General features: G+C 42.7%; 1 protein-coding gene across 1 annotated transcript in view; it reads left to right on the top strand.

The window, feature by feature from the left end:
* ROR2 (receptor tyrosine kinase like orphan receptor 2) overlaps nucleotides 1–25,191 on the top strand; it is a 77,912-nt gene that overhangs the window by 14,697 nt on the left and 38,024 nt on the right. Inside the window, exon 2 of the mRNA XM_075600054.1 lies at nucleotides 24,097–24,384. Within this exon, the coding sequence (XP_075456169.1) occupies nucleotides 24,097–24,384 (288 nt within the window). The remainder of the gene's footprint in view (nucleotides 1–24,096; nucleotides 24,385–25,191) is intronic.

Below are 25,191 nucleotides of genomic sequence, written 5' to 3'. Positions count from 1 at the left end.
AAATGGCAAAGTCTATTTGAACTTCTACCAAAAGTCTTCATTGTCCCTGTATAGATATACATTGGTACATTCCTAAGAACATTGGCAGCCAAACACCTTCATTGATAGCAATTCTTATTTAAAACAAAGCCAAACAATGTAAACAAATAATATGTTAATGTGTCCATTGGTTACTATGATTCTGCAAGGCAGGAGGTCAGGGGCTGTTGGCTCTAAATATTTGCTTTCGCGATCCCCCGCACCAGAGATTACTAGCAGCTGCATAGAGACAACCTACCATTTAGAGCTGTGGAATAGGAGCAATTATTTTGTTAGTGTTACCTTTTTCAAGTCACTTGAAAAAGCGACAGGCTGCCTGGCGGCGCTCGTTCCCGGCAGCAGCGCCGCCTGGTGGGCTCCAGGCAGCGCGCAATGGGGAGGCGTGGTGGGGGCATGGCCATGACATCACGCGGCTGGTTCGCTCTCATTGGCTGAACCACCGCCGTGACATCACGCGGCTGGTTCGCTCTCATTGGCTGAACCACCGCCGTGACATCACGCGGCTGGTTCGCTCTCATTGGCTGAACCACCGCCGTGACATCACGTGGCTGGTTCGCTCTCATTGGCTGAACCACCGCCGTGATGTGGCCAGCGCTCCGTCGCCAAAAGCAAAGACAAAATCCTTGTCTTTGCAAAATGTGGCCGCGCTTCGCGCATTGTGCCGGGACGCGCAGGCAGCTACTGGGGCCAGCCCCATAGAGGGTCGTACCTTGTGTGTGCCGCGCACGTCGTCATCGCAGCCACTGGGGACCTAGCCTAAAGAGTATACAGTAAATTATTTCTTAGCAAGGCTTTAGAATTCCTCGTTGTTTCATCTTGGACAGTATTGGGCAGTGTTATAGAAGAAAAATAACCCCTCGTATCTTCAATTTATTGTGGGAACAGCACCCTGACTTTGACAAATCTCGTTTTTATTCACACCTCAAATTCCCCATCAGTCGCATTGTGCTCGTCCTGTTCAAGATTAGATGGGCCTTCAAAGACTTTTTAATGCCATCACCCTTCTAAGCATCCCGTTTGTGCTAAAGTCTCCAGCTGTGGGGAAGCATTACTTGTTAGATTATCACCATCAATGCCTGCTCCAGCTGCTTTGGTTTTCCAGGCCCCCAGGCATATAGCTAAATATTCAAAGACACAAACGGAGTGCTTCCATAAGACAGCGACCAGTGACATCTTCACATGTGCACTTCTGCATTCCTGCATTTCTATGGCAAATGGACAGAATGCTCCTTCAGGGTTCAAGAGAGCTACTCAGCAGCGCCAAGGACAGTATGCTGGACTCCTATTATGCCTATGTTAATAGATAATATAGGTACAATCACTTAATAGAACCTCAGAGGATATTTACAGAATGATATTATTGTTAAGCATTGCTTTGTATATAAAACAGCTGCTGTGCCAGCGTCACTCACATTCTGTACACTGCGCTGCACATCGTAGATTTGCTCTGAACATCCCGTAGTTACATTTTACCATTGGTTAAGTGCAGCCCAGACTGAGGCTGCTGCTGCTGCTGCTGCTGCGGCTGCTGCTGCTGCTGACATTCACTTTCCTCTTCCTGACATGTCACAACCACACAATATCAGACACCAAAATACTCTGAAAGACAATGCACAAGCAGTCTCATGTTATTCGTGCTTTTTTTATGACGTTAGTTTTTCAAATGTATAAATACTTCCATAAAATGGGCTAAAAAGGTATTTTAAGAACTCCTAATGTAAACATATAAGCAGAGTTTGCTGATTGTATGAAATATAACGAGAGGCAACGGAAGAGAGAAGATTGAATTTAATTGGAGATAGCGGGAGCGGCAACAGGAGATTGTTTAAATTCTACTCAAGTCCTTTTCTGTAAAATGGCGGATTTTAGCACAAGTAGTATGGTTGATAAAAAAAGTTTTTTTTTTTTTTTTTTATTATGTACTTTGTGTGAAGTTTGCCCTGCTTGTCCCTGTGTCTCTGCAGGGGGGGTATTTGATTACATTTCACCTCTAACTTTAATTAGATAAGTGAAGGTCACCAGCTGTGGATGTGCATTTGAAAGGTCGGCAACATGCTGAGCCTTCATCAGCTATTGTACTGTATTTCTCAATCTGTTTAGCTGTGTGTATGACTCTCCAGCACAGTGGTTTCCAACCTTTTTTGGTTAAGTAACCCTATAATTATATTGTGAAATTCTGAGGAAGCACAATCCTAACTAATAGCGCGTCTGAGATCAGATGCATTGTACGGAACCCAAACCCTCTCTAATAGCGCGTCTGAGATCAGATGCATTGTTAGGAACCCCAAACCCTCTCTAATAGCGCGTCTGAGATCAGATGCATTGTAAGGAACCCCAACCCTCTCTAATAGCACGTCTGAGATCAGATGCATTGTAAGGAACCCCAACCCTCTCTAATAGCTTATCTGAGATCAGATGCATTGTAAGGAACCCCAACCCTCTCTAATAGCACGTCTGAGATCAGATGCTTGTGCATTTTGGTACAATTTGCAAATGACCTGAACATTGCAGGGAACCCTTTAGAGATGCCCGGGGAACCCAAGAGTTCCTAGGAACCGTGGTTAAAAAACACTGCTCTAGTGTATTAGATCAAATACATTCAGTAGCAGTCAATTCTAGTTAATACAGTTCACAAGGCCCACATTGCATTATATTGTTGGACCGATTGCGTCACAAGATTATGCTATTTTTGAATCTGTCCTGTGGTTTCATTTCAATCTATGATTATATGTTTTAAAATTAACTTAGATATGCATTTCTTTTCATCCCTTCTGGTTAGGCTTTTCGGCCCAGTGATCCTTGTTAATGCGAATCTGCGTCACTCCAGCAGGCAGTACACAGTGTGATCAACATGTGCTATAAAGCAATGCAGCTGTTTAGTTTGCATTTTTTGTTTTGTTTGTTTGTTTGTTTTAATAGATGCAACATGTGCTTACCTTTAAGGAAATGTAATTACTTAAGCTGCCAATCCATCCGCAAAGATCCTGCTTGCCCGGGCTCAAACTATGGCCGCCTTTTTCAAAAGAGGAACTGGTTTCTGTTGCAACCCAAGGAAGCTTATTACCTTTAAACTCCTTAACAAATGGCATAAAGAGTGGGAAAAAATAAATACAAAATACAGCTGAACTCCGTTATAACTCGGTCCACAGAATGAGACCACGTTATAACCAGGATCGCGTTATAAAATGTTGCCATGCGAGGACTTACCGGCATCTGCAGCTCTCTCCTCTCTACAGCTTATTTCACTTATAAATATACTTAACTTACTTATAATAATAGCACAGTGGACTGCACTGTGTACTATATGTTAAGTTTATTTTTAGTGTCTGTGACATCACACAAACCCTGTGGCTTGCAGGTAGAGAATTGGTACTAGCATATGAAAGGTCCTGGGTTCAATTCCTGCATGTGTATTATATAAAATGTATTCATGTTCAATTCCCACATGGTGTATGTGTGTGTCCGTTAGCAATAAAGCATTTAGCGTTAAAAAATAAATAAAAATGGAGATGTTTTTAAATCGGGAGCCATGCTCAGACTGCATTATAAGTGGATCTGCGTTTTAGTGGCTCGTGCTATAACGGGGTTGAGCTGTACTTTTATGGGAGTGACAATACTGTGATGCCATAAAACACATTCTTCACCATTCTTAGTGTTTGTTTTATGATAAGATGTCTAATCATTTTGCAAAATTAGACCAAAATGAAACTTTATGATTGTATCTAATTACAATCCATATTGCCTTTGTGGTGGGAATGTTAGAGGATAATACACAACTTAAGAAAGAATACTGCAGTGATTCCAAAGTCAAAGTAAAGAAGTCTGCTTTCTAATGACCTTTTTAGCAATTTACAATTTTGGCGACTTTATAGATCACACACAACATTTTTTTACATCAATATTTTTCCATATAAGTAGTTCACCAGATTTGTGACTTCAGTACTAGGGAATAGCAAAAAATAAAGATCACTTTCTGAGACTTTTTTTTTAAAATTAGAAACTTGCTCATTGCAATTGTTTTGTGACCTCTTAAATTAGTAAATGTTATTAATATTCAATCACAAATGAGCCTGTAATGAACTAAGCATGCATTGCAAATCTTATGATACTTGTGCTTTTCTGAGTTAAGAATTTAGCTGAAATTTGCGAACTCCTAAACATATCTTAAAATATGTAGCACATTTAGAATACTGCTGTCAAATGACTTTCTTTAGCAGTGCCTAATCACATGAGCTTGTAACAAAGGTGTCAAAACTGCACACCCAAATAAATATTATTTACAGTGTTTCTCCGCAAATCGGAACGCCAATAGGAGGTACTGAGAAAGATTTCCATATGTAGATCATTAGAACGTAGAAGAGAAAGTTGTATTCTTAGCACTCGGTTTTATGAAGTTTGTATGACAAGTTAACCAAAAGGTTGTGGTGCCCTATTTTAATATGGAAACAAAACATTAGTTTTCTTTAAAGGAGCAATGCACAGCAAGTTATGTGTGATTGACTTAGAGCTGTAATCATCCCTAGCTAATAACCTTTTTTAGGCCTTGGCCATGTTTGGCGCTTGTTCGCTCTCGCTTGCTGCCGCTCGCTCTACCAGGAGCTTTTTGCTGTCCTTACAGAGGAGACAGCAAGCGCTTGGGAGGTGGGTATCACTGTGTGTGTGTGTCACTTGGTAGCTGTCAGTGTGTGTGTGTCACTGGGGAACGTGTGTGTGTGTGTGTGTGTGTGTGTGTGTGTGTGTGTGTGTGTGTGTGTGTGTGTGTGTGTGTATTATATAATATTTTAAAAATTAAAAAAAAAGACATGTTGTGAGAATAAATTATTTATTAACATTGTGCAACTTTGATAAATATATTCACGCACGCGCGCACGCACACACGCATACACATACACACACACACGCACACAAAGGCACACACACACACACACAAAGACACACACGCATGCATACACACACATGCATACACACACATGCATACACATACACACACACACACATGCATATACACACACATGCACACACACACATGCATATACACACACACACACACACACACACACACACACACACACACACACACACACACATACATGCATACATGCGCACACACACACACACACACACACATGCATACACATACACACACACACATGCATACACACACATGCATACACACACATGCATACACATACACATGCACACACACATACACACATGCATACACATACACATGCATACACACACACGCACACACACACACACACACACACAATGCACAAACACACACATACACAGACACACACACACACAGGAGACATGGATCGGGGCAGAAGGGGGACAGGGATCGGGCAGAAGGGGGGCAGGGATCGGGCAGAAGGGGGACAGACCGGCCGGGGGCGGGCGCGTCACTTGCCGGGGGCGGGCCAGTGACGTCATGGAGCTGGTTCGCCCTCATTGGGCGAACCGCTCACGTGACCGGCCTGTCGCGCCGGCAAGCGGGGGAATTTTAAATTCCCCTAGGACCTGCGCTTCTGCAAGCGCGCGGAAGCGCAGGTGAGCCCCTACTAAAGCCGCTCTAATTGTGGCTGTAGGGGCTCAGTGCTGAGCGGGAGCGCGCGTCAGCACACTTCCGCAAGCACGCAGGGAACATGTCCGGGGCCTTACATTGGAACCAGAGGGTGCTGTGGAGATGAACTACGCAATTGTTAGTTCCGGTTACCACCTGGTTCCTGAGATAGTTACCAGGGAAGTTACCAGCATTACTACCTGATTTTGAAAGGGGATTTAAAGCTGCAGTTCAAGCTGCCATTTTTAAAAATGTATATATTTTTTGTTTCTATTTAATATCTGCATCAATACAATCTACAGAGACAGGTGATTAGACAAGTTGCTAATCGATCCGTTCTTCTGTGATCACTCTGCGAAAAGTCGGCTCGGGGGATCACTAAATGGCTGTCAGTGCAAAGTGAAAGTGAGTGAAAGATCATGTGACCAGGCAGTCACTAGATAAAATTGGTGCACTGCTAGATAGAGGGCAGGGCTCAAAAACGGGTGTGCAGCCCGGGGACGTGACTTTGTAAATGGTTGCTATAGGAAGAAAAAATTCTCGTTACATTAGAATACATTAAAAATGTTTTTAAATGCTACAAGTATTTTCTCATAGTTCAGAACTAATTTATTTAAAAAAAAAACCACACATGTAGTATATTGCTTGAACTGCAGCTTTAAATGGTCATCTAATAGAAGGTCGCAACTGATGATGTTGCAGCTTCCAATTGGCCTGAGATTTGGCAACCATTTTATTTCTCCTGGAGGGAGATTGAAACCTTGTAACTTCACGGGTAGGTATCCTGGGAAATGGGGGGAACGGGGATACATGTGGGGGGAAATGGGAGTATTTCAGGAATCCTGTAAAACACAAAAAATGGGGTGGGGGGAAGAAAGAAATAGTAGGGGAGATTGCTGATTTAAGTATGCTGCATGTTTCTTTACACATCTGAAATGTCTGGAAAGTGAACATACTACTCCCTCAGTGATTTGCAAAGGTCCCACGTATGCAGGTTTAAGCTTAGGTAAGAGCCATATGAGATTGCCAGGGACAGATCCACAAATCCTGACAAAGCCGCTGCTGTTTTATCCCCGTGTGACAGACCATTGATACACTGCAGCATTGAGCATTGCAGACTCCTGGCATTGAAGGTGAGAAAGCCGATCGTCCTCTTGGCAGTTTAGCACAAGATTACCAATAGGAATAATTATTTTCTTTTAGATTCTTGTCAAGACCTTAAGCGAACTGTCAAATCATACAAAATGTATCTTGTCGTCTGGAGAGCTTTGGACTTGAGGCGAGAGGGAGGACTGGACATGGGAGTGGGAGGAGGGAAGGGGGGAAACACAATAAAACATAGCAACAATAACAAAAAAAAAATAGTGACCCACGAGCCACCTGTGGCCATAATCGGCCTCGGATCGGCTGCCCTTGGGCGTATAACCTCAACTGGACCTTGATTGGTCCTTCACCTGTCACCTGAGTCACCAGAACACTCAGGTACCCTAGGGACTTTATTGGGCACAAGGGCTGCTCCCCTGTCCCTCTGTATCCGGAACATGCGTTCTGCTGGGTATCCACGCTTCTTATCCTTCCCCAGCGCATCGGTATCGTGCTAACACATGACGATTTCCCAAACAACCCACCTTCCACTATCTAATCTCTCTTTAACCGCTTATACTATCAGGCCCTCTAAAAAATGACCCCTGGCATATTTAGCCCTCTAACGAAGCTCGACCTCCTCTGAATAGATCACCTGAAGTTATGATGTTCGCCTAGTTTTGAGCTCTTCTAGACTTCTGAGACCTCCTTGCCCCCTGTGATTTTATGGATGCTTCTCCCTTTACCCATCTCTCCAGCCTCAGCTTCCCCATTTCACCTGCATTTATGTATCCTGAGCATGTAAGAGTACCTCTGATAAGCCTGCTGGGGGCACAGACACTCCATGTTTCTAATAGAGCCTGTTTCCTCTGCCTAAGGCCACGCGTAGAGTGCCCGCGACGGGACGGGTGACGTCACCCGTCGCCGCTAGCGAAAGTTATATTTCGCTTTGCAGCGGCGTCGCGGGCGTACTGGCATTTGATTTGTTCAGGGGCTGTCACATGAGGCGACAGCCCTTCAAAAATCAAATATTGCCAGCTTCCAAAGTTGGCGACGCAACGTCGCATTGTCGCCGTCGCGCTTACTATAAGCGCACGCGGCGGCGGCAATGTATTTGTTTTTGGGTGTGAAGAACTCCCCAGCAGGGGACAAACCGGTGCACAGCATTGATGAATAGATGAATAATCAGAAGGATTTATTAAATAAAAAACATGGACAAAAAAGAAAGCACTGATACAGTCACTCTAACGCGTTTCACACGCAGGGTGCTTTATCAAAGAGTGAACAAAAATCACTGAGTGATAAAGGGCATTTGTATCTGAAACGCGTAGGAGGCGTTATACCTCCTTTGGGTGATGTTTTGTGTTAATAAACAGATTTTTTTACTTTTATACCACCTGACTCCCGGGCAGTGCGCTGCTTTCTTCTTATTTCTACCATAGAATATGCCCCATAGTCTGATCGGACACTATTGCATGGAAAGCTCTATTGACTTAAATAGGGCTTTCCGTGCGACAGCACCGGATCAACGATATTCACACTTTGCAGAATAAAGTCCATGCTCCTTTATAACTGAATGGTTCAGCTGAAACGTGGCTGTAGTATTCAAGTTATGAAATGCTATAATACTTACTGGGCCAAATCACATTTGATTTGAAGTGCGGGATTCACCTAGATCTTAGAAATGAAAGTGTTGTTCACATGATCCTGTCTTTGTCTCATTACCTTGTACTTTTGCATAGTGGTAACGTATTATTTAATCATTTATAACCGTCATAGAGTGGAAACAAAAAGTAAAAGTGATGTACTGTAATTTTCCATCTGCATCGCTTACCCTATACTTCTGACTTTGCCTCATCCTCTATCACAAACAGGTTTACTAGAAGATGACCATTATTTTACTGTAAATGGTCTCAGCTGAATGTAGCACTAAGCATGTAGCAGTATCTGAACATGTTATACTGCCGTAGCCTTGTAAGGAAAGCAATTTCATTTACTGGATGTGGTTAGTTGATTTTATGATCAGCCTAAAAGCTTTTAGTCTCCTGGCTGAGTAAACAAAGACATCTTTTTTTTATTTGTGTTGGATATGTACTTTCCTTTGACTTAACTCTTCATAGCGTATTGTCAAGACAGGTCGCGGCTGAAACGGGTGCATGTGCCTCCAGGTGCTCCTGCACGCGTGCAGCTGTGACCACTGGGGCCGCAGCCTAAGGCTTAGATTCACTAAACTCCTTTAAATCAGAGCAAATACTGTGATTTCCCCTAAAACAGGAATGGCTGTGATTTTCGATGTGTTAACTCCTTATTCACTAAAAATAACAGCTGTAATTGAAGTCGTTAGCATAATGTTAACACTCGTTACAATAATGCAACATTATTTACGTTTTGTCATTACTCCCACTGTAATAGGGCTTTTGCTAGAGAAAGGGACGGGGAGGCAGAGGAGGGAAGAGAGAGGGCGGTATCTTACTGTAGGTGTGTTCACAGGTATCTCACCATGTGGTAGATCCACAGAGCTCCGTTATATCTGGGCTACTAACGTGACGTTACCTAAATAGGTAACGTCCGTTATTTGTCCTCGGGTTAACGGGTATCCACAAAGGTAATGCTATGCAAAAACAACGTCCGTTCCGCAAACTAGCATCGTTACGTTAGCTGTATTAATAGATTTTCGTTGTGCAGAGACGCGTTAACCAATACACTGCACCTGTGCATTGGCAAAACTAGAATGTCCATTTCAATTAGCGCACGTGCGTTACTGACAGGTCAGCCACAGAAGAGAGGAGAGGATTTTATGTAAATATTGTTCTTTTTATTGGACCGGCACATTTTTCTCCCTTTATTGTTGGCACACAGTGAAGTAAAAGTTTTGTTCACTACGTCTGTCTCTTGGTAATTATTGTTATAATATTTTAACACATTGTTATACAGCCACGATTAATACTGCCAAGGTTATATACCATATTAGTTCAGACAAGCTTATCCTATATTCACTTTAATCACTAAGTACCACAGTGTAGTTTATTACATGAAATTCATGACACATTATCAGATCCATCTCATGATGAGGTTCAGACATTTATATGACCCGTAATATATATCTTTGTATGACACCTGTAATGAAAGGGTTAAGTCCTATACTCAGTACAATCATTTAGGTTGCACGTAAGACTTGGACTTTTTGCTTGTCAGCTATTCCCTAGAAATAACGCTACAAAAATCATGGTGTGAATGTGAGAAGCGGCCGGTCTTGATGTGACCTAATTATCAGAACATTATTTCCATGCGCTAACATGAATGGAGGTTTGTGGATCTGCGATGTTGGGTTAACGGCTCATTAGCATATGATTTGCATTGGCGTACGCCAGATGTTTGTTATAATGTAGCAATACTGCTCTGGTTAACGCGAGGGCACCATAACACTAATCACCTCAATATCCGGTATGACTATCGGTAACGTCTCGATAAAAGATTTATTGGAGCTCTGTGGTTCTACCCCCATGTGGTGTGTAGGTTTGTGTAATTGAAAGTATATAGGTTAATGGGCACCATCCCTCTCTTTTCCGCCATCATTTTTTCTGGTTCTGTCTGACAATTTACTTCTGCCTCTAATAAAGGAGACCAGTTTTGTGTTCTTATTATTTATTTTTTTACTTAAATTAACATTTTTATTGAGTTTTGCAACAATTGTGGGGGGGGGGGGGGGGGAGTACAGAAATCAAAGGTGGGGGAGGAGGAATGGTGCAACATTCCCGATGAGCACATGTTACATTAAGAGAATATACAATGAATGACCGGTGGCAAAAGTAGCAAAAGTAGGTAAATATATACATACATTTCTTCAAATCAATTCATAACTCTCTGTACATACATTGTATGTTTGTATGTACCTTACACCCTTTTGGTTATCTGTCTCATTCTGACTGAGTCACTAATTGAGCCAGCTGTGCTGAAGCAGGGATATCCTGAAAACCTGGCCTGTTGGTGGCCCTTGAGGACTGGAGTGGGGCACCCCTGATATGTACTCTTATGGTACAGAAAATGATTGCATCGTGTCTTTTATGTTATTAGAGGCAGTCCCTTCTTCCTCATAAAATCAAGTTAATTTTCCACATGAACCTGCTCTCTGAAATTGTTAGCCTCCTATCTCCTCGTTCATTGGCCAGTACCACCTCAATGTAATAAGTAGAATCAACAATTACAATTACTGACATGTTTTAAGTCAGACAGAGTTGGGAACATTAATTTCCTGTAGGTGCTAAGGAGGGAATCGTGTAATTCCGGCCACACCAGGTATAACTCGTGCACAGGTGAAGCTGCCATATTTACATATGGATAGAATATTGGGTCAGATACCTGCTCTGCCGCAGGACCCGGAGGAGAAGTTTGAGAACCACTAGTGAAAACCACGGCTTCGTTCCTAACGCCAATAGACAACTCTATCTAGAAAGAACATGTTGAATGTTATGATGTGTTTGATTTTTGTGCCAAACTGTAATACTACAGTCAAAAAACTGTGTGGTGCTCAAAAAAACAGTTGCATATATCGCTATATATAGCATCAAAGAACAATAGTCCGCAATACAGTACCCCTCAGGTAACCATGTAAAGATGTACAAATGAATGGTGGTATGGAAATCCCCGGTAACTGACGTATTTGCTGGAGAAACAAAACCCACATCGCACAGTGGTAAGGATTTAACACATCCTGGTGTCCAGACCTGAATGCATCAATGGGTGACGGGTAATACCTTAAATAGCATCTGAGGGAGATGACCAAGGACTCACGTGTAGGTGCAGCGTCCTGGTAAGATGTCCCACTTGTCCTGGGGTACTGGGTGTGCCTTATCTGAGCAGTTACAGGCGTATTGTACTGGGTTATCTGTTTCATTCTCACTTTGTTGTGTCGAGATCCATCTCCACTAGTGTGGTAGAAAAATGTGTGTGGGCTACTTGCCCTTGTATGTCTTCATGATCCAATACATTTGTATATTTTTGTATGTTCTTTATCTATGGGAACGCCCGCTAATAATTGTTTCTCTGCATAGAAGTAGTGCTCTGCTTTTTCTCCCCCATTCTTGTAATACTGCAGTGCTTACTTTTTGTCTTTTTTTTTTTGTCCCCCGGAGGTGATCTATGGTCTTCCAACCTCCGGACCCCCCCTGCTTTCTGCCATTTTTGTATGTTATTTTCTGTCAGTGTGTGACAAAAAAATGACAAATATGGCAGCAGTGTCAGAAAGTAGCAACTTCATCTTCTTATTGGCCACCGGAGCAAGCCTGTGGCCATATTTTGTCCGCTGGGCAGGTATTCTTACCCAGGGAGCACTAGTTTTATCTCAAGTTAATCTGAACCTGGGAGGCCTCAGATCAGTGTAGAGGCGATCAGCTTTGAGAAACCCCCTGATTAAGGTGGAATTAAAACAAAATGAGCTGTGCAGGCCGCTGCTTTAAATACATTGAAGCAATGTCAGGTAGATAGTTTATACAATTTTCTTAGGACACTTGTTTACCCTTTCTATTCAGTTGAGCCTGACCACACGTGTCTCATACCTCCCTGGCACCTAACGTTTTAAGGATCACTCTACAATTGTTACATATGGTGGCTGAGCTCCCAGAAATACAGTGGGGACCCTAGTGATTGTTAATGATGAATTGTAGGGATGTGCACTGACCAGGACCGTTTTAAGACCTTGGTTAGGCCCCAGGCACTTTTATTTCTAGAGGCCTGTGTGTCCGATATTTTTACTCATTCTTATGCTAATTTCATCGTTTGCTTGTTTCTTTCGATACGAGCGATATTTGGCATCGATACTTTTGTTTCGATATTTAAAGGTATCGATACTTGGAAGACATTTTAAATTAAAATTTGCTGTTTTCTCTTATTTTGTGATTTTTTTTTTGTTTAGGTATTTTTTCAAGTGAAATATTGTAGGCCCTAAAAGGTTCGTAGGCCCCAGGCACTGTGCCTAGTCGGCCTAATGTATAAAGCGGCCCTGGCACTGACACAGTAAGGCTAGCACACTAGCAGTTAGCACTCTTCCGTCTCTCTGTAGAGCTTAATTGTTACACATGGGGGCTCTAGGCTACACAGTGTAAAAATTCAATTGGGCCCCAACTTTTTGCAAACAAAAGTAAATTTTTCTTAAAATAACTAGAACCTGAGCTCACCCTAACTAAACTGAGCTCACCCTTTGCTGCCCTGTATGATCATAGACAGACATTTAACTGCTGAGCTCCCAAAAATAACAGCCGAATATTACAGAGCACTGCAACCCTTCCTCCCCTAAATGATTTTGTGCAGTCACAACTATTGAAAGATACTTTCTGACGGCTTCACATTAATATTTCAACACAGTTGGCCCAAAATATGTTCTTCATCTACATAGGCCTTTTATTCCTCCTTACCTTATTTATGCAATTCGTATTGCAGACCAATAAATCTGTTCCAGTTTAAAACACGGCTGTGGTTGGCTCAGGCAGCCGTTGGACAGACATACAAAGGGCACAGTTTGAAGCCAGAATAATACATGTTTTGTTACTTGTCTGAACTGCTGTTTTATAGCCTCATTTTTTTTTTTAAAGATATTCCTCCAAGGGGGATTACTACTGTTTTTTTTTAAATGCACCATGTAACTCGTATTATATTCAAGATTCAAACTATACAGGTCTTTGGAGGTTCTGAGTATTGCAATTCTTTTGTACGCATGATGATGCTATTGCTTACATTGTAATCTAAGGGAAAATTACAATATACCTGTTTTTATAAAAGAACTATACCCATGCCCTTACATACAGTGTGTGTGTGTGTGTGTGTGTGTGTGTGTGTGTGTGTGTGTGTGTGTATATATACACAGTATATGTGTATGTGTGTGTGTGTATGTATAATATCGAGAGAGAGGTGCTTGCTCCAGATACTCAAATGTACTGACAAAGTACAATATTCAAAATTCACAGGGCTAGAATGTGCACATTCATAAGCAAATGACATAACATTACTGAAACCTCACTCCAAATTACGCTATTCCATAATCAAATATAAAACCCACAATGTGTCAGTCCTCCAATACAAGAGAGCGGAGAGATCACCCTGTATTAGACTACAATAGGAAGAATGTGCCCAATGGATAATACTGTAAGTCCAAAGATATTTACCCCTCAATGGGAGGGAAACAATGAAAAGTTCCTTGATATGTAGTTGATATTAGAGTCTCCTTGGTCCACTGCTGTCTTAATGATCCAAAGTAATACTCCCCTCGCTTTCCAGCGTTTGGTTCAAAAGGAGTGGCAGTGTTAAAATGCTGCAGTTTTTGAATGGGTAGTAATGATCTGAATAACATTCAGTGGTTCAAAGGTGGTATAACAGTTCTATGGTGTTCCCACGCTGGCCAGCGTGTTGCTCTGTGACCACTAGCCAGATGACATACTGATAAGCAGTAACTCACCCCAACTCTCCGTCCGGGGTATCCCCACGCTGACAAGCAGCGTCCCTGGGGTTAGTGGATGAAAACTTGTATCTGCAATTGGCACTGATTACACCCAATTCTGGATATCAATGGTTCTCCCGGTATAGCAGCTGGTAGATGCCGCACAGTGATCTTCTGGTTTTAACAGCAGGACTTGGCTCAAAATAAAGTGCTCCGTGCTCTGTGATCTCACCTCTCAGGCAGGGGTATAGATTAACCCTACGCGTTTCATCATGACTTCATCAGGGGTGTGTCCCATAATAGTCACAGGAAGCTTATTTATAGGCAAAGGTTACCACAGTGATAAATTGATTTGAAAAGATTTCAATTGTTATAAAAATCATAAAATACATAGAGAATATATATATATATATATATAATATATAATAAAATATATTATATGATATACACCAATCAATTCTCTGCACTGCAAACCACCAATGCACTTCTCAGTTATTGAGTGTGGCATATACCATATAATACATTTAAAAAAAAAAATCTTTAATTGAGCAAATATATAAAATCTCAATAAAATGATCACACATATAAAGTGCTGTAAAATGTCTCTTCACCCTTTAGGTTGTTGTATTAAAAACTGAAGTGCACATCCCACAATAAAATGAAACTGTCACCAACGTGTTTTGTTTCTCGTCAATTAAAGGTAACAGATGATAAATGCGGTGTAACCTGGCATCTCCCCATCAAGTTCAGGCTATATTTTGTGTCCCACTGTCCAGGGCCATATGTCCTCTCCACATCTTAATGGAACTGTGCTCATTCTGTATGGCTATCACAATTCTTCTGTTGCCAGTCCACACTGAGAGCTTTTTGCTTTGATGTAGAATTAATGTTCGTGAGAAATATTTTATTGGGGGCCAGTGAAAATGAAAATTTTGAACCACCAGAATAACTGAGACCCTGTGTTATGGTAATAAATACGGTATGGACACTAGTGATTGTTTATGGTGAAATGTAATGATGTGCACTGACACAGCAAGGTTAGCACACATGCAGTGAGCGTCACCTCCCACTCTATACATCTCCTCTCAACAATAACAAAATTAAAATACTGTCATGTGCTTCGGAGATAGCTTTTACTGCATGCATAGTCAGACAAAAAGACAAAAATACTCAATGCTACATCCAATGTGACAAAATACATAGTTAAATACTTCAATGTTAGTATTCATGCATAAGGGTCATTTAGTTCAACCCTTTGGCCAAAGCATTATAAGCCTGCAGCCATGTCACGGCATGACCAGTATGCAGGTCCTGTGAAAACTCTCAGTATCCTCTGCTGGAGGGAGAATGGCCACACTGGACCTGTCCTTCACATGAACATGGAAAAACCTGCTACTTAGAAAGTGGGGATGGGTGAGCTTCTCCGGAGATAGCTTATATTGCATATATAGTCAGATATATGTCACAGTATTGGGATAAAGATATGTTGTAGTTTTACCCCTAGCACCTACCCGGGTCCTATCAGGAATGTAGTAATCTTATCTCTGGTGAAGAACCTAGGGTTGTGGGTGTTTGTAGCTGTCTGCTTGTGGGGGAGGTTTGAAGTAGCTGTGAGTATAATTGTGCGTAGCTTTTGTGCGTTCCAAAGTGCACCCTTCAGTGGCAGAAAACAAAGCAAAAATAGGAGGATACGGAGCAGCAGCAGCAAGAAACCGGAAACAGCACAATATAAAATGCTTTATTTAACACATATACAAAATAGCAGCGGTTCAAGCAAATATCTCTCCGTGCGTTTCGCACCTAAATAGCTCTTTCTCAAGGGCTACTGAGAATGAATGTAAGGACATTTTATATACCACACATATTACATTGCCAGAGTCTTCCTAGACATCTTGCTCCCAGCCACAGTTCCCTTGTCTGTCCACCGGGTGTGCTACTGTTTCTGTCTGCTCTGGGGTTCTTCTTTATGTCTGTCTCCTCTTGTTGGTCCTGTCCTCTATCCTTATAGTTTCCTATGCTTCCTTGCTTTTGCTTTGTGTTCCCTGGACTTCTCTGCCACAGTCTGTTCCATTTTCCTGTACTTGTCCTTGTGAATAAAGGTCCTTGCCTGCAATTAGGCTTGTTCCCTGTCTGTTCCTTGCCCTGTCCCTGCCATAGCCTCTGTCCCTGTGGATTCCCTGCTTCCAACCTCTGCCTGTGACCCCGACCACGTTTCTTGCCGCCTGCCCTGGACCCCTGCTTGTGAACCTGACCATGCTTATTGCTGCCTGCCCTGGACCCCTGCTTGTGACCCTGACCATGCTTATTGCCGCCTGCCCTGGACCCCTGCTTGTGACCCCGACCATGCTTATTGCCGCCTGGCCTGGATCCTTGCCTATAAACCTGATGCCTCCTCGCCTGTCCCCTGCTGTTCTGGCCACTGAGGTCATACCTGCACCAGTAGTCTTGACAGACATCATAGTTGAATGTATCTTAATCCAATACACCAGAACCATATTTAAATATCTCTAGTTTCACAGAAACTCTTGTTAATGATTAGCTGTATATAATAATGTATATAATAGTTATATCTGATGCTGAAACATCCAAATATATATATGAAAATGTTACATCTAAAAATGAAAAATAATAATGTAAAAATATGTAATGAGAATGGTAATAGAATAAATTGACATCAACTTCTAATTTTATAGATGAAAGCATGTAAAGATAAACAGTAATGTTCTTAAATGCAAAAAGTGAATAACCTGTAATGAACTAAATAGTTAATATATTAGAGCCAACTTGCAATACGGAGAGGATATAGCTCATTCAAATGAAGTGTTTGAGATCCCACTGTATTTAATCCCTTAGGTATAAGGGTATTCGGTGTGAAATTCCAAAATGCCTCTCTACAATATAACAAGTTGGCTCTATTATCTCCAGGGGGCGGTGATCCAACATATCCCAGTGCTACATATCTAAATTGAGTGAGAGAGCCAAAGTCACAATTAGAAAAAAAAAGTCTCAAATGCTCCATAATACACATAAGGTCTAGTAGTTAATGCTACATACTGCTTACTGCAGACATATCAAGAGATAAATAACGTGATCCGTTCTACAGGTTATGAACGATTTTATCTTGACAGTCTTAGTTCGCCTTGAGCTTCAAATGTTTGGGTTCTTTGTAAATATGGACACAGCGTGCGGTGGCCACATTTAAATGATTCCACCATAATAGGAAAAAGACGGCTAACTGTGTCTTTAATGTGAGATCGAACCATTCTCGGTGATACAATGTTACCTTGTGTCTGTGTCCTTTTGAAATCAAATTTAAGATTTGACGATACAATGTTCTAATAAGGGGATTTAGGGATAAAATACCCCAATGTTTACTAATTATGGTTGCAATTGCTGTTGCTTGGTTACTATATTGTGTAACAAAATAAGGAAGCTCGGAAGCAAGATGGTTAGTGCCTCCGACCTGATTATATTTAGTAATCCTGCTTTTGTTATTACGTACAGCAGGATCAAAGGTGATCAATTTATTCCTGTCAATAGATAATGCATATTCCTCTCCACAATGGCCTGTAACTAAACAACACATTTGGTTAAAAATGTGCATGTGTAACAGATAGCATGAGTTTGTGTGAAACATGAGCAGTAGAAAAGTGGTTCCAAACTTTCAGTTACTATTGTTTGTTCCTGTTTTACTTATTTGGGTCTTGGGAATAGAATATGTTTTGCTTCTCCTCCGGTTCTGCTGAATTCAAGCATGTCGGCGTCTTATGTTTATGTATTTGACAAATAATGGCATCATAATTACTTTGCAAATAAGGAGGAAATCAAAAAGAACTATTTACCTATGGCCTGGCCTAGACACATTAAAATGCAATACCAAACGCGCATTGCGAAATCTATTAGTGGAATGTGGCATAGCTGTTTGCTGTATGTATGCACGCACAAACATTATCATCTATACGCAGAATACTAATATTCCAAATGAAAATGTCATTATATCTGATTTCCTGACTCTGGACAGTTCTCATGAACAGCAGTTTATTTGTTTAGGTTACTGGGTGCTATGTATTTCAATTATGAGGACATAATGTATTTTTCTAGGGTAAATATGTAGAGCTACTGTAGGTGGATTAAAGAGAGAAAGGTATTTAAAAGTAAGCCATTATGAATAGGCGAGTAGTCTTACTAACATAGTCATTCTGTCCTGGCCTTATTTATACAGCTTGAGCTTGACATATGGGATTAGAAAGGGAGAGGTAAGTGGCAAAACCCTCACTGCAACTTTCCCAAGACTTTGATGTCTCTTGAGTATATTTGCAATGGGATCATGCTTTTGTTCTGTGCCAAATCTGTAATAACCGAATCATTGCCCTTTCTTGGCTCTCCTTTAGCAGCATGCATACACACACACACACACACACACATACTGTACATGTACTAAATACAGAACTTTGTTCCAAATTTGGTGGGGTGGAAGCACAAGATTGTGACTGTATAATATCATAGAAATCAACTAGCTTATTAATATACAGTGTATACAGTATATATATATATATAGCCACAGAACGGTATCATCTAGTTATCTATCTATCTATCTATATCTATATAATTGAAATTGAAAATGTTGTATGTTTGCTGTTCTTATGGGCAATCTGATTGGTCCGTCGGTCTGTCATTCAGCCTCTGGCCAATCAGATTGGTCCGTGGCCCGGCTCCGCCCCTGCACGCCTATCATTGGCTTGCTGGCTTGCTTCCTTAGCTGGAGGGACACACGCACAACCACCCGACCACTCTCCCCTTCTCCTCCTCACCCTGCGGCCTGGGCCGCTGGATCCCCCCGCCATCACCCATAGCTCACCTCCCCGCCGCCCCCCCCCCTCCATCACCCACCCTCCCTCCATCACCCGCAGCTCACCTTCCCTCGCGGCGCCCTTAACCTTGCTTGGCCACAGGGGGGGGGAAGCGCGGCCCGGCTGACTGCGCGCCTTCCACGACCCTCAACACGACCCTCCCTCACCCTCCGCTGCTTGCCATCACCTCCTGCCACGCGCAGCGGGCAATGCCACGGGCAGGGGAGAGCAAGGCAGTGGCGGCCACGCAGGACATGCCCTTCACTCTGGGCCCCTTGACCACGGCGCTCCCTTGGTTGCCTACGAGGTGCGGGAGATGGCCATGGGGGGGAACCGCCTGTTCAGATCTGCGGCGGTTCCACTCTTCCTCCCCCCCATCTCCTCCTGTCCACTGTGTGTGTGTGTGACACTGTGTGTGTGTGTGTGTCACTGTGTGTCTCACTGACACTGTGTGTGTGAGACTGTGTGTGTGTGTGTGTGTGTGTGTGTGTGTGTGTCTGTCTGTGTGTGTGTGTGTGTGATACTCTGTGTGTGTGACACTGTGTGTATGTGTCTGTGACACTGTGTGTCTCACTAACACTGTGTGTGTGTCACTGTGTGTGTCTGTGACGCTGTGTGTCTCACTGACACTGTGTGTGTGTCACTGTGTGTGTCTGTGACACTGTGTCTCACTGACACTGTGTGTGTGTGTGTGTGTGTGTGTGTGTGTGTGTGTGTGTGTGTGTGTGTGTGTGTGTGTGTGTGTGTGTGTGTGTCTGTGACACTGTGTGTTTGACACTGTGTGTGTGTGTCTGTGACACTGTGTGTGTGACACTGTGTGTGTCTCACTGACACTGTGTGTGTGTGTCTGTGACACTGTGTGTTTGACACTGTGTGTGTGTGTGTGTCTGTGACACTATGTGTGTGACACTGTGCGTGTGTCTGTGACTGTGTGTGACACTGTGTGTGTGTGTGTGTGTGTGTGACACTGTGTGTCTCACTGACTGTGTGTGTGACACTGTGTGTGTGTGTGTGTGTGTGTGTGACACTGTGTGTGTGTCTGTGACACAGTGTGTGTGATACTGTGTGTGTGACACTGTGTGTATGTGTCTGTGACACTGTGTGTGTGTCTGTGACACTGTGTGTGTGACACTGTGTGTGTGTCTCATTGACACTGTGTGTGTCTGTGACACTATGTGTGTGACACTGTGTGTGTGTGTCTGTGACACTGTGTGTGTGACACTGTGTGTGTGTGTGACACTGTGTGTTTATCACTGACACTGTGTATGTGTGACACTGTGTGTGTGTGTGTGTGTGTGTGTGTGTGTGTGTGTGTGTGTGTGTGTGTGTGTGTGTGTGTGTGTGTGTGTGTGTGTGTGGGACACTGTGTGTGTGTGTGTGGGACACTGTGGGGGGGGGGGGGGGGACCGGAGCTGCACATGGGGGGGGGGGGAACCGAGAAAGCGATGGGGAGCGGAGAAACAGACAAGGGGAGAGAGGAGGGAGCGGGACATTTTACTCCCGGGCAACGCCGGGTCTCTCAACTAGTATATAAATATATGTACACACACTGTTTCCCCGAAAGAGCCAATAAGAAACAGCACTCAATAGATAATGTATAGAAACCCTACAGGTTTTCTATTGAGTGCTGTTTCTTGTTTACTCTTTGGGGGAAACAGTTTTGTTCTATTTATGCACATGCACCAAACCATATTTTCTGTATTGGAGTGCCAGCTGTATCTTTTTGTTTATATACAGTGTGTGTGTATATATACAGTGTGTGTGTATGTGTGTGTGTGTGTGTCTATATACATATATATATATATATATATATATATATATATAGGCATACCCCGCTTTAAGTACACTCACTTTAAGTACACTCGCGAGTAAGTACGTATCGCCCAATAGGCAAACGGCAGCTCACGCATGCGCTTGTCATCACGTCCTGAACAGCAATACTGGCTCCCTACCTGTACCGAAGCTGTGCGCAAGCGGGGAGACTATAGAGCCTGTTACAAATGGGTTATTTACATCAGTTATGCACGTATATAACAATTGCAGTACAGTACATGCATCAATAAGTGGGAAAAGGTAGTGCTTCACTTTAAGTACATTTTCGCTTTACATACATGCTCCGGTCCCATTGCGTACGCTAATGCGGGGTATGCCTGTATATATATACAGTGTTCGACAAACCTAAACATTTGCTCGCCCCGGGCGAGTGGATTTAACCCCCGGGCGAGTAAATATTGGCCCAAGCAGCACACGTTTGGTACTAGGTGGCGAGTAGATTTTTTTGTGTGGCGAGTAGATTTTTTGGTGATTTGTCAACCACTGTATATATATATATATATATATATATATATATATATATATATATATTTTTTTTTTAATTTTTTAAGGGGCTTCCAGAGGCAATCCAAGCTGGAATTGCAGTCTTTGATTACCTTTATTAAAACTAATTACCTAAGCTGCCAATCGATTTGTTCTCCCGTGATCGATCAGCAAAGATCCTGCTTCCCAGGGTTCACTAAATGGCTGCCTTTCAGTTTCAAATGAATCTTTCAGTCAGTGTAACTCAACAGCTACAATGTATTCTTATATTACTAAGGTAACATTATCTATTGTTACAGTTTGCAGCTCAAACTGCTGGGAACATTGGCAACAAATAATCACAAACAGGATAATGTGTTTCAAATAACTTGCACTGCTGGGGAAGTGTGTTAAAATCTTCCATAGAAATCAAATCCCAATTAAGCGATTACTATACCAAGACAAATTTCCCTAGCCAATTCCAATCTGGCTTTCTCCCCAAACACTCCACCGTATCTACCCTGCTAAAAGTTTATTTATTTATAAAATATTTTACCAGGAAGTAATACATTGAGAGTTACCTCTCGTTTTCAAGTATGTCCTGGGCACAGAGTTAAGACAGATAATACATGGTTACAAATACAGTTACATAAATGAACAGGGTATACATTATATACAAGACATTGCGTGCACAGTTAAAGAAAATATATATTATGAGCGTATGAAACAGTTACAGACCAGATTAAAGTGTGAGACAGCCTTAGATTTGAAAGAACTTAAACTGGTGGTGGATATGAGAGTCTCTGGTAGGTTATTCCAGTTTTGGGGTGCACGGTAGGAGAAGGAGGAACGTCCGGATACTTTGTTGAGCCTTGGGACCATGAACAGTCTTTTGGAGTCTGATCTCAGGTGATAAGTGCTGCATGTGGTAGGGGTGAGGAGCTTGTTCAGGTAGCTGGGTAGCTTGCCCATGAAGAATTTAAAGGCAAGACAGGAAAGGTGAACTTTGCGCCTAGACTCTAGTGATGACCAATATAGTTCTTTGAGCATATCGCAGTGATGTGTGTTGTAGTTGCATTGGAGAACAAAACGACAAATTGAATTGTAGAGGGTGTCAAGTTTGCTAAGGTGGGTTTGAGGTGCCGAGCCGTATACTATGTCTCCATAGTCAATAATTGGCATTAGCATCTGCTGTGCGATACGCTTTCTGACCAGGAGACTTAGGGAGGATTTGTTCCTGTAAAGTGCCCCTAGTTTGGCATAGGTCTTGGTTGTCAGGATATCAATGTGCATCCCGAATGTTAAGTGGGAGTCAAACCATAAGCCCAGGTATTTAAAACTAGTGACAGGGGTTAGGGTGGTTTTAGCGTTGGTTCTAATCAGGAGCTCAGTCACTGGAAGCTTTAAAAATTTAGTCTGGGTCCCGAATACCATTGTTACAGTCTTGTCAGTGTTTAAAAACAGTTTGTTTTGGGAAATCCAGTTTTCGAGTCTCAAAAAGTCAGACTGAAGTATGTGTTGAGGGTCAGACATGCTATGGCTGTGTGCATACAGGATTGTTTCATCTGCATACATGTGTATTGAGGCTTCCTTACAAGCTGTGGGAAGATAATTGATGAACACTGAGAAGAGTAGGGGCCCCAGAACAGAGCTTTGCAATGTGAACAATGTGGATCTTGCTTGAAGAAAGGGAATTCATGGTATCAAAAGTGCATGGTACATGTTGGCAATAAACACTCAAAGTGTGGAAGGGTTAAGGATAAGTGCCCCGGTTGATAATGCAGAGGTGACTGTACAATACATCTCCTACCTGGTTCTCTTCCAAGTGGGACGCCCTCCCTAGAGCTAAGTTGCCCAGCACAATGTAAAATACTGAATGTCCAGCACTATGCAATAAACTGTAGTAATCAGCTGTATAAGTAATAGTACTCACAATGAGTGATGATCCTTCCTGATAGGCGTGCTTCACGTAATGAATGAACTGCAGGAGATCCACGTAATGAATGAACTGCAGGAGATCCAATGTGAAGAGGAAAAAACGGCGCGCAGCAACAAGCAGCAAGGAGGGCTACAATACTGGAACTGGGTTAAAAGTAATTTTAATGAAAAGGCAGCATGGCATACAGATGGTAAAACACTCTAACGCGTTTCACCCCCGATGTGGTCTTCGTCAGAGAGTGACACTCTGACGAAGCGCCACACCAGGCATGAAACGTGTTGGAGTGTTTTACCATCTGTATGCCATGCTGCCTTTTCATTAAAATTACTTTTAACCTACAGTAGTTCCAGTATTGTAGCCCTCCTTGCTGCTTGTTGCTGCGCTCCGTTTTTTCCTCTTCACGTTGGATCTCCTGTTGTTCCCCATTATGTCTCCCAGCTTTTATTTGTCTCCTCCTTTCCACTCAACCGTTTCGTCCATTGATTTCTGAGCTTCTTGAAGTGTCAAAAATGCCTTTGTAATTGGTAACCTTTCCGTAGACCAGATATAAGAGAGTCTTCAAGTGTATCATGTATCCAACACATCTGTTGCTGCTGTCTTTTTTTTTTTTTTGCGTGAATAATAATGCATTTTTCTGATTATTTACCTAAAAAAAAAACAACCACTAAGGAAATGCAGAATTAACTTTGGGGGCAGCTTGTGCTTTTTTTTTTTTTTTTACGTTTTAAAAAGAATGACTTGATATGTGTGAACCGCACAGATCTATCTCAAGGGTGTGCATTTAAATGGAACGTGAAACCGTTTTCAATAAGTACTTCGCAAAAGTGTGCCCTGGAGCCATCTTATGCTACTCCAACTGCAGCTTGATCTTTTCTGACCTCTTTGTCTTTTCCAGGTTACTTCCTGACATTTCTGGAACCGGTGAACAACATCACCATCGTTCAGGGCCAGGCAGCCACCCTCCACTGCAAGGTAGCAGGAAACCCACTGCCCAACGTCCGGTGGCTGAAGAACGACGCGCCAGTGGTGCAAGAACCCAAGAGAATCACAATAAGGAAAACGGACTATGGCTCTCGGTTAAGGATACAAGACCTTGACACCACAGACACTGGGTATTATCAGTGCGTCGCGACCAATGGGATAAAGACAATTAGCGCCACTGGAGTGCTCTTCGTCAGGCTGGGTACGTATGGGGCTATGCAAATGGTATGGAAATTAAAACCTTATCAGATGTTGCATTCATTTTGCCTCTTTTGGTCACAATGATTATTCTCACCATGGCATGGTGTCACTGTATAAGACACGTGGGGGACTTTATGTCCCATTTTAACCCCGCTTCCTACTCGCCTTATATTAGTAGAGGGGTGGCTGGTAACATTTACGGTTTATGCTGTGGTGCCATCTACACTAAAACGTGTGGGTAATATCAGTACATGAAGAAAACAAAGTGCATAGGCCTTTCCTAGTTATTATCCGAGAACCGGGGAACTTAACAATTAAGAACTCAACCAGGCAAGCCAGGAAAACACACGTATAGGCATGAATGCAGCAGTGCAATGTCTGCCCGTTTCGGCCCTTGGCCCGTGGTTTGGTTACATTTAGAAAGTTTGCTGTTATAGATACAGATGTAGCAAGACTCGCTGTCCTTGGCACCGCGGAGAAGGAAGCAAACGTCCGCCGCGCCGGGACAGCGTCTGCCACGATCACACTGCGGGGGGGGGAGAGGGTCCACGCTTCTGAATGGGACCCCTACAGTGTTAATCCTCCATTGCTGCGACCACCACGGTCGTGTGGCAGCTGCACCATAGACAATAAGTCTTGCTACATGTGTAGGTGTATCTCAGAGGTGGAAGCGGCTAATGAGAGAGAGGGGGTATCCTATACTTTGCACGTTTATAGTACCCCTTCCCAACCAGATGTCTCCCTTGCTGGGCTGCTGCCTCCATTTTAGCAGTAGTGATGGCTCCCTCAAGTGGGCACTTCTGTAGAG

The sequence above is a fragment of the Ascaphus truei genome, chromosome 1, assembly GCF_040206685.1.
Source record: "Ascaphus truei isolate aAscTru1 chromosome 1, aAscTru1.hap1, whole genome shotgun sequence".
Classification (NCBI taxonomy): Eukaryota; Metazoa; Chordata; class Amphibia; order Anura; family Ascaphidae; genus Ascaphus; species Ascaphus truei.
This window is presented reverse-complemented; position numbering and strand designations above follow the sequence as displayed.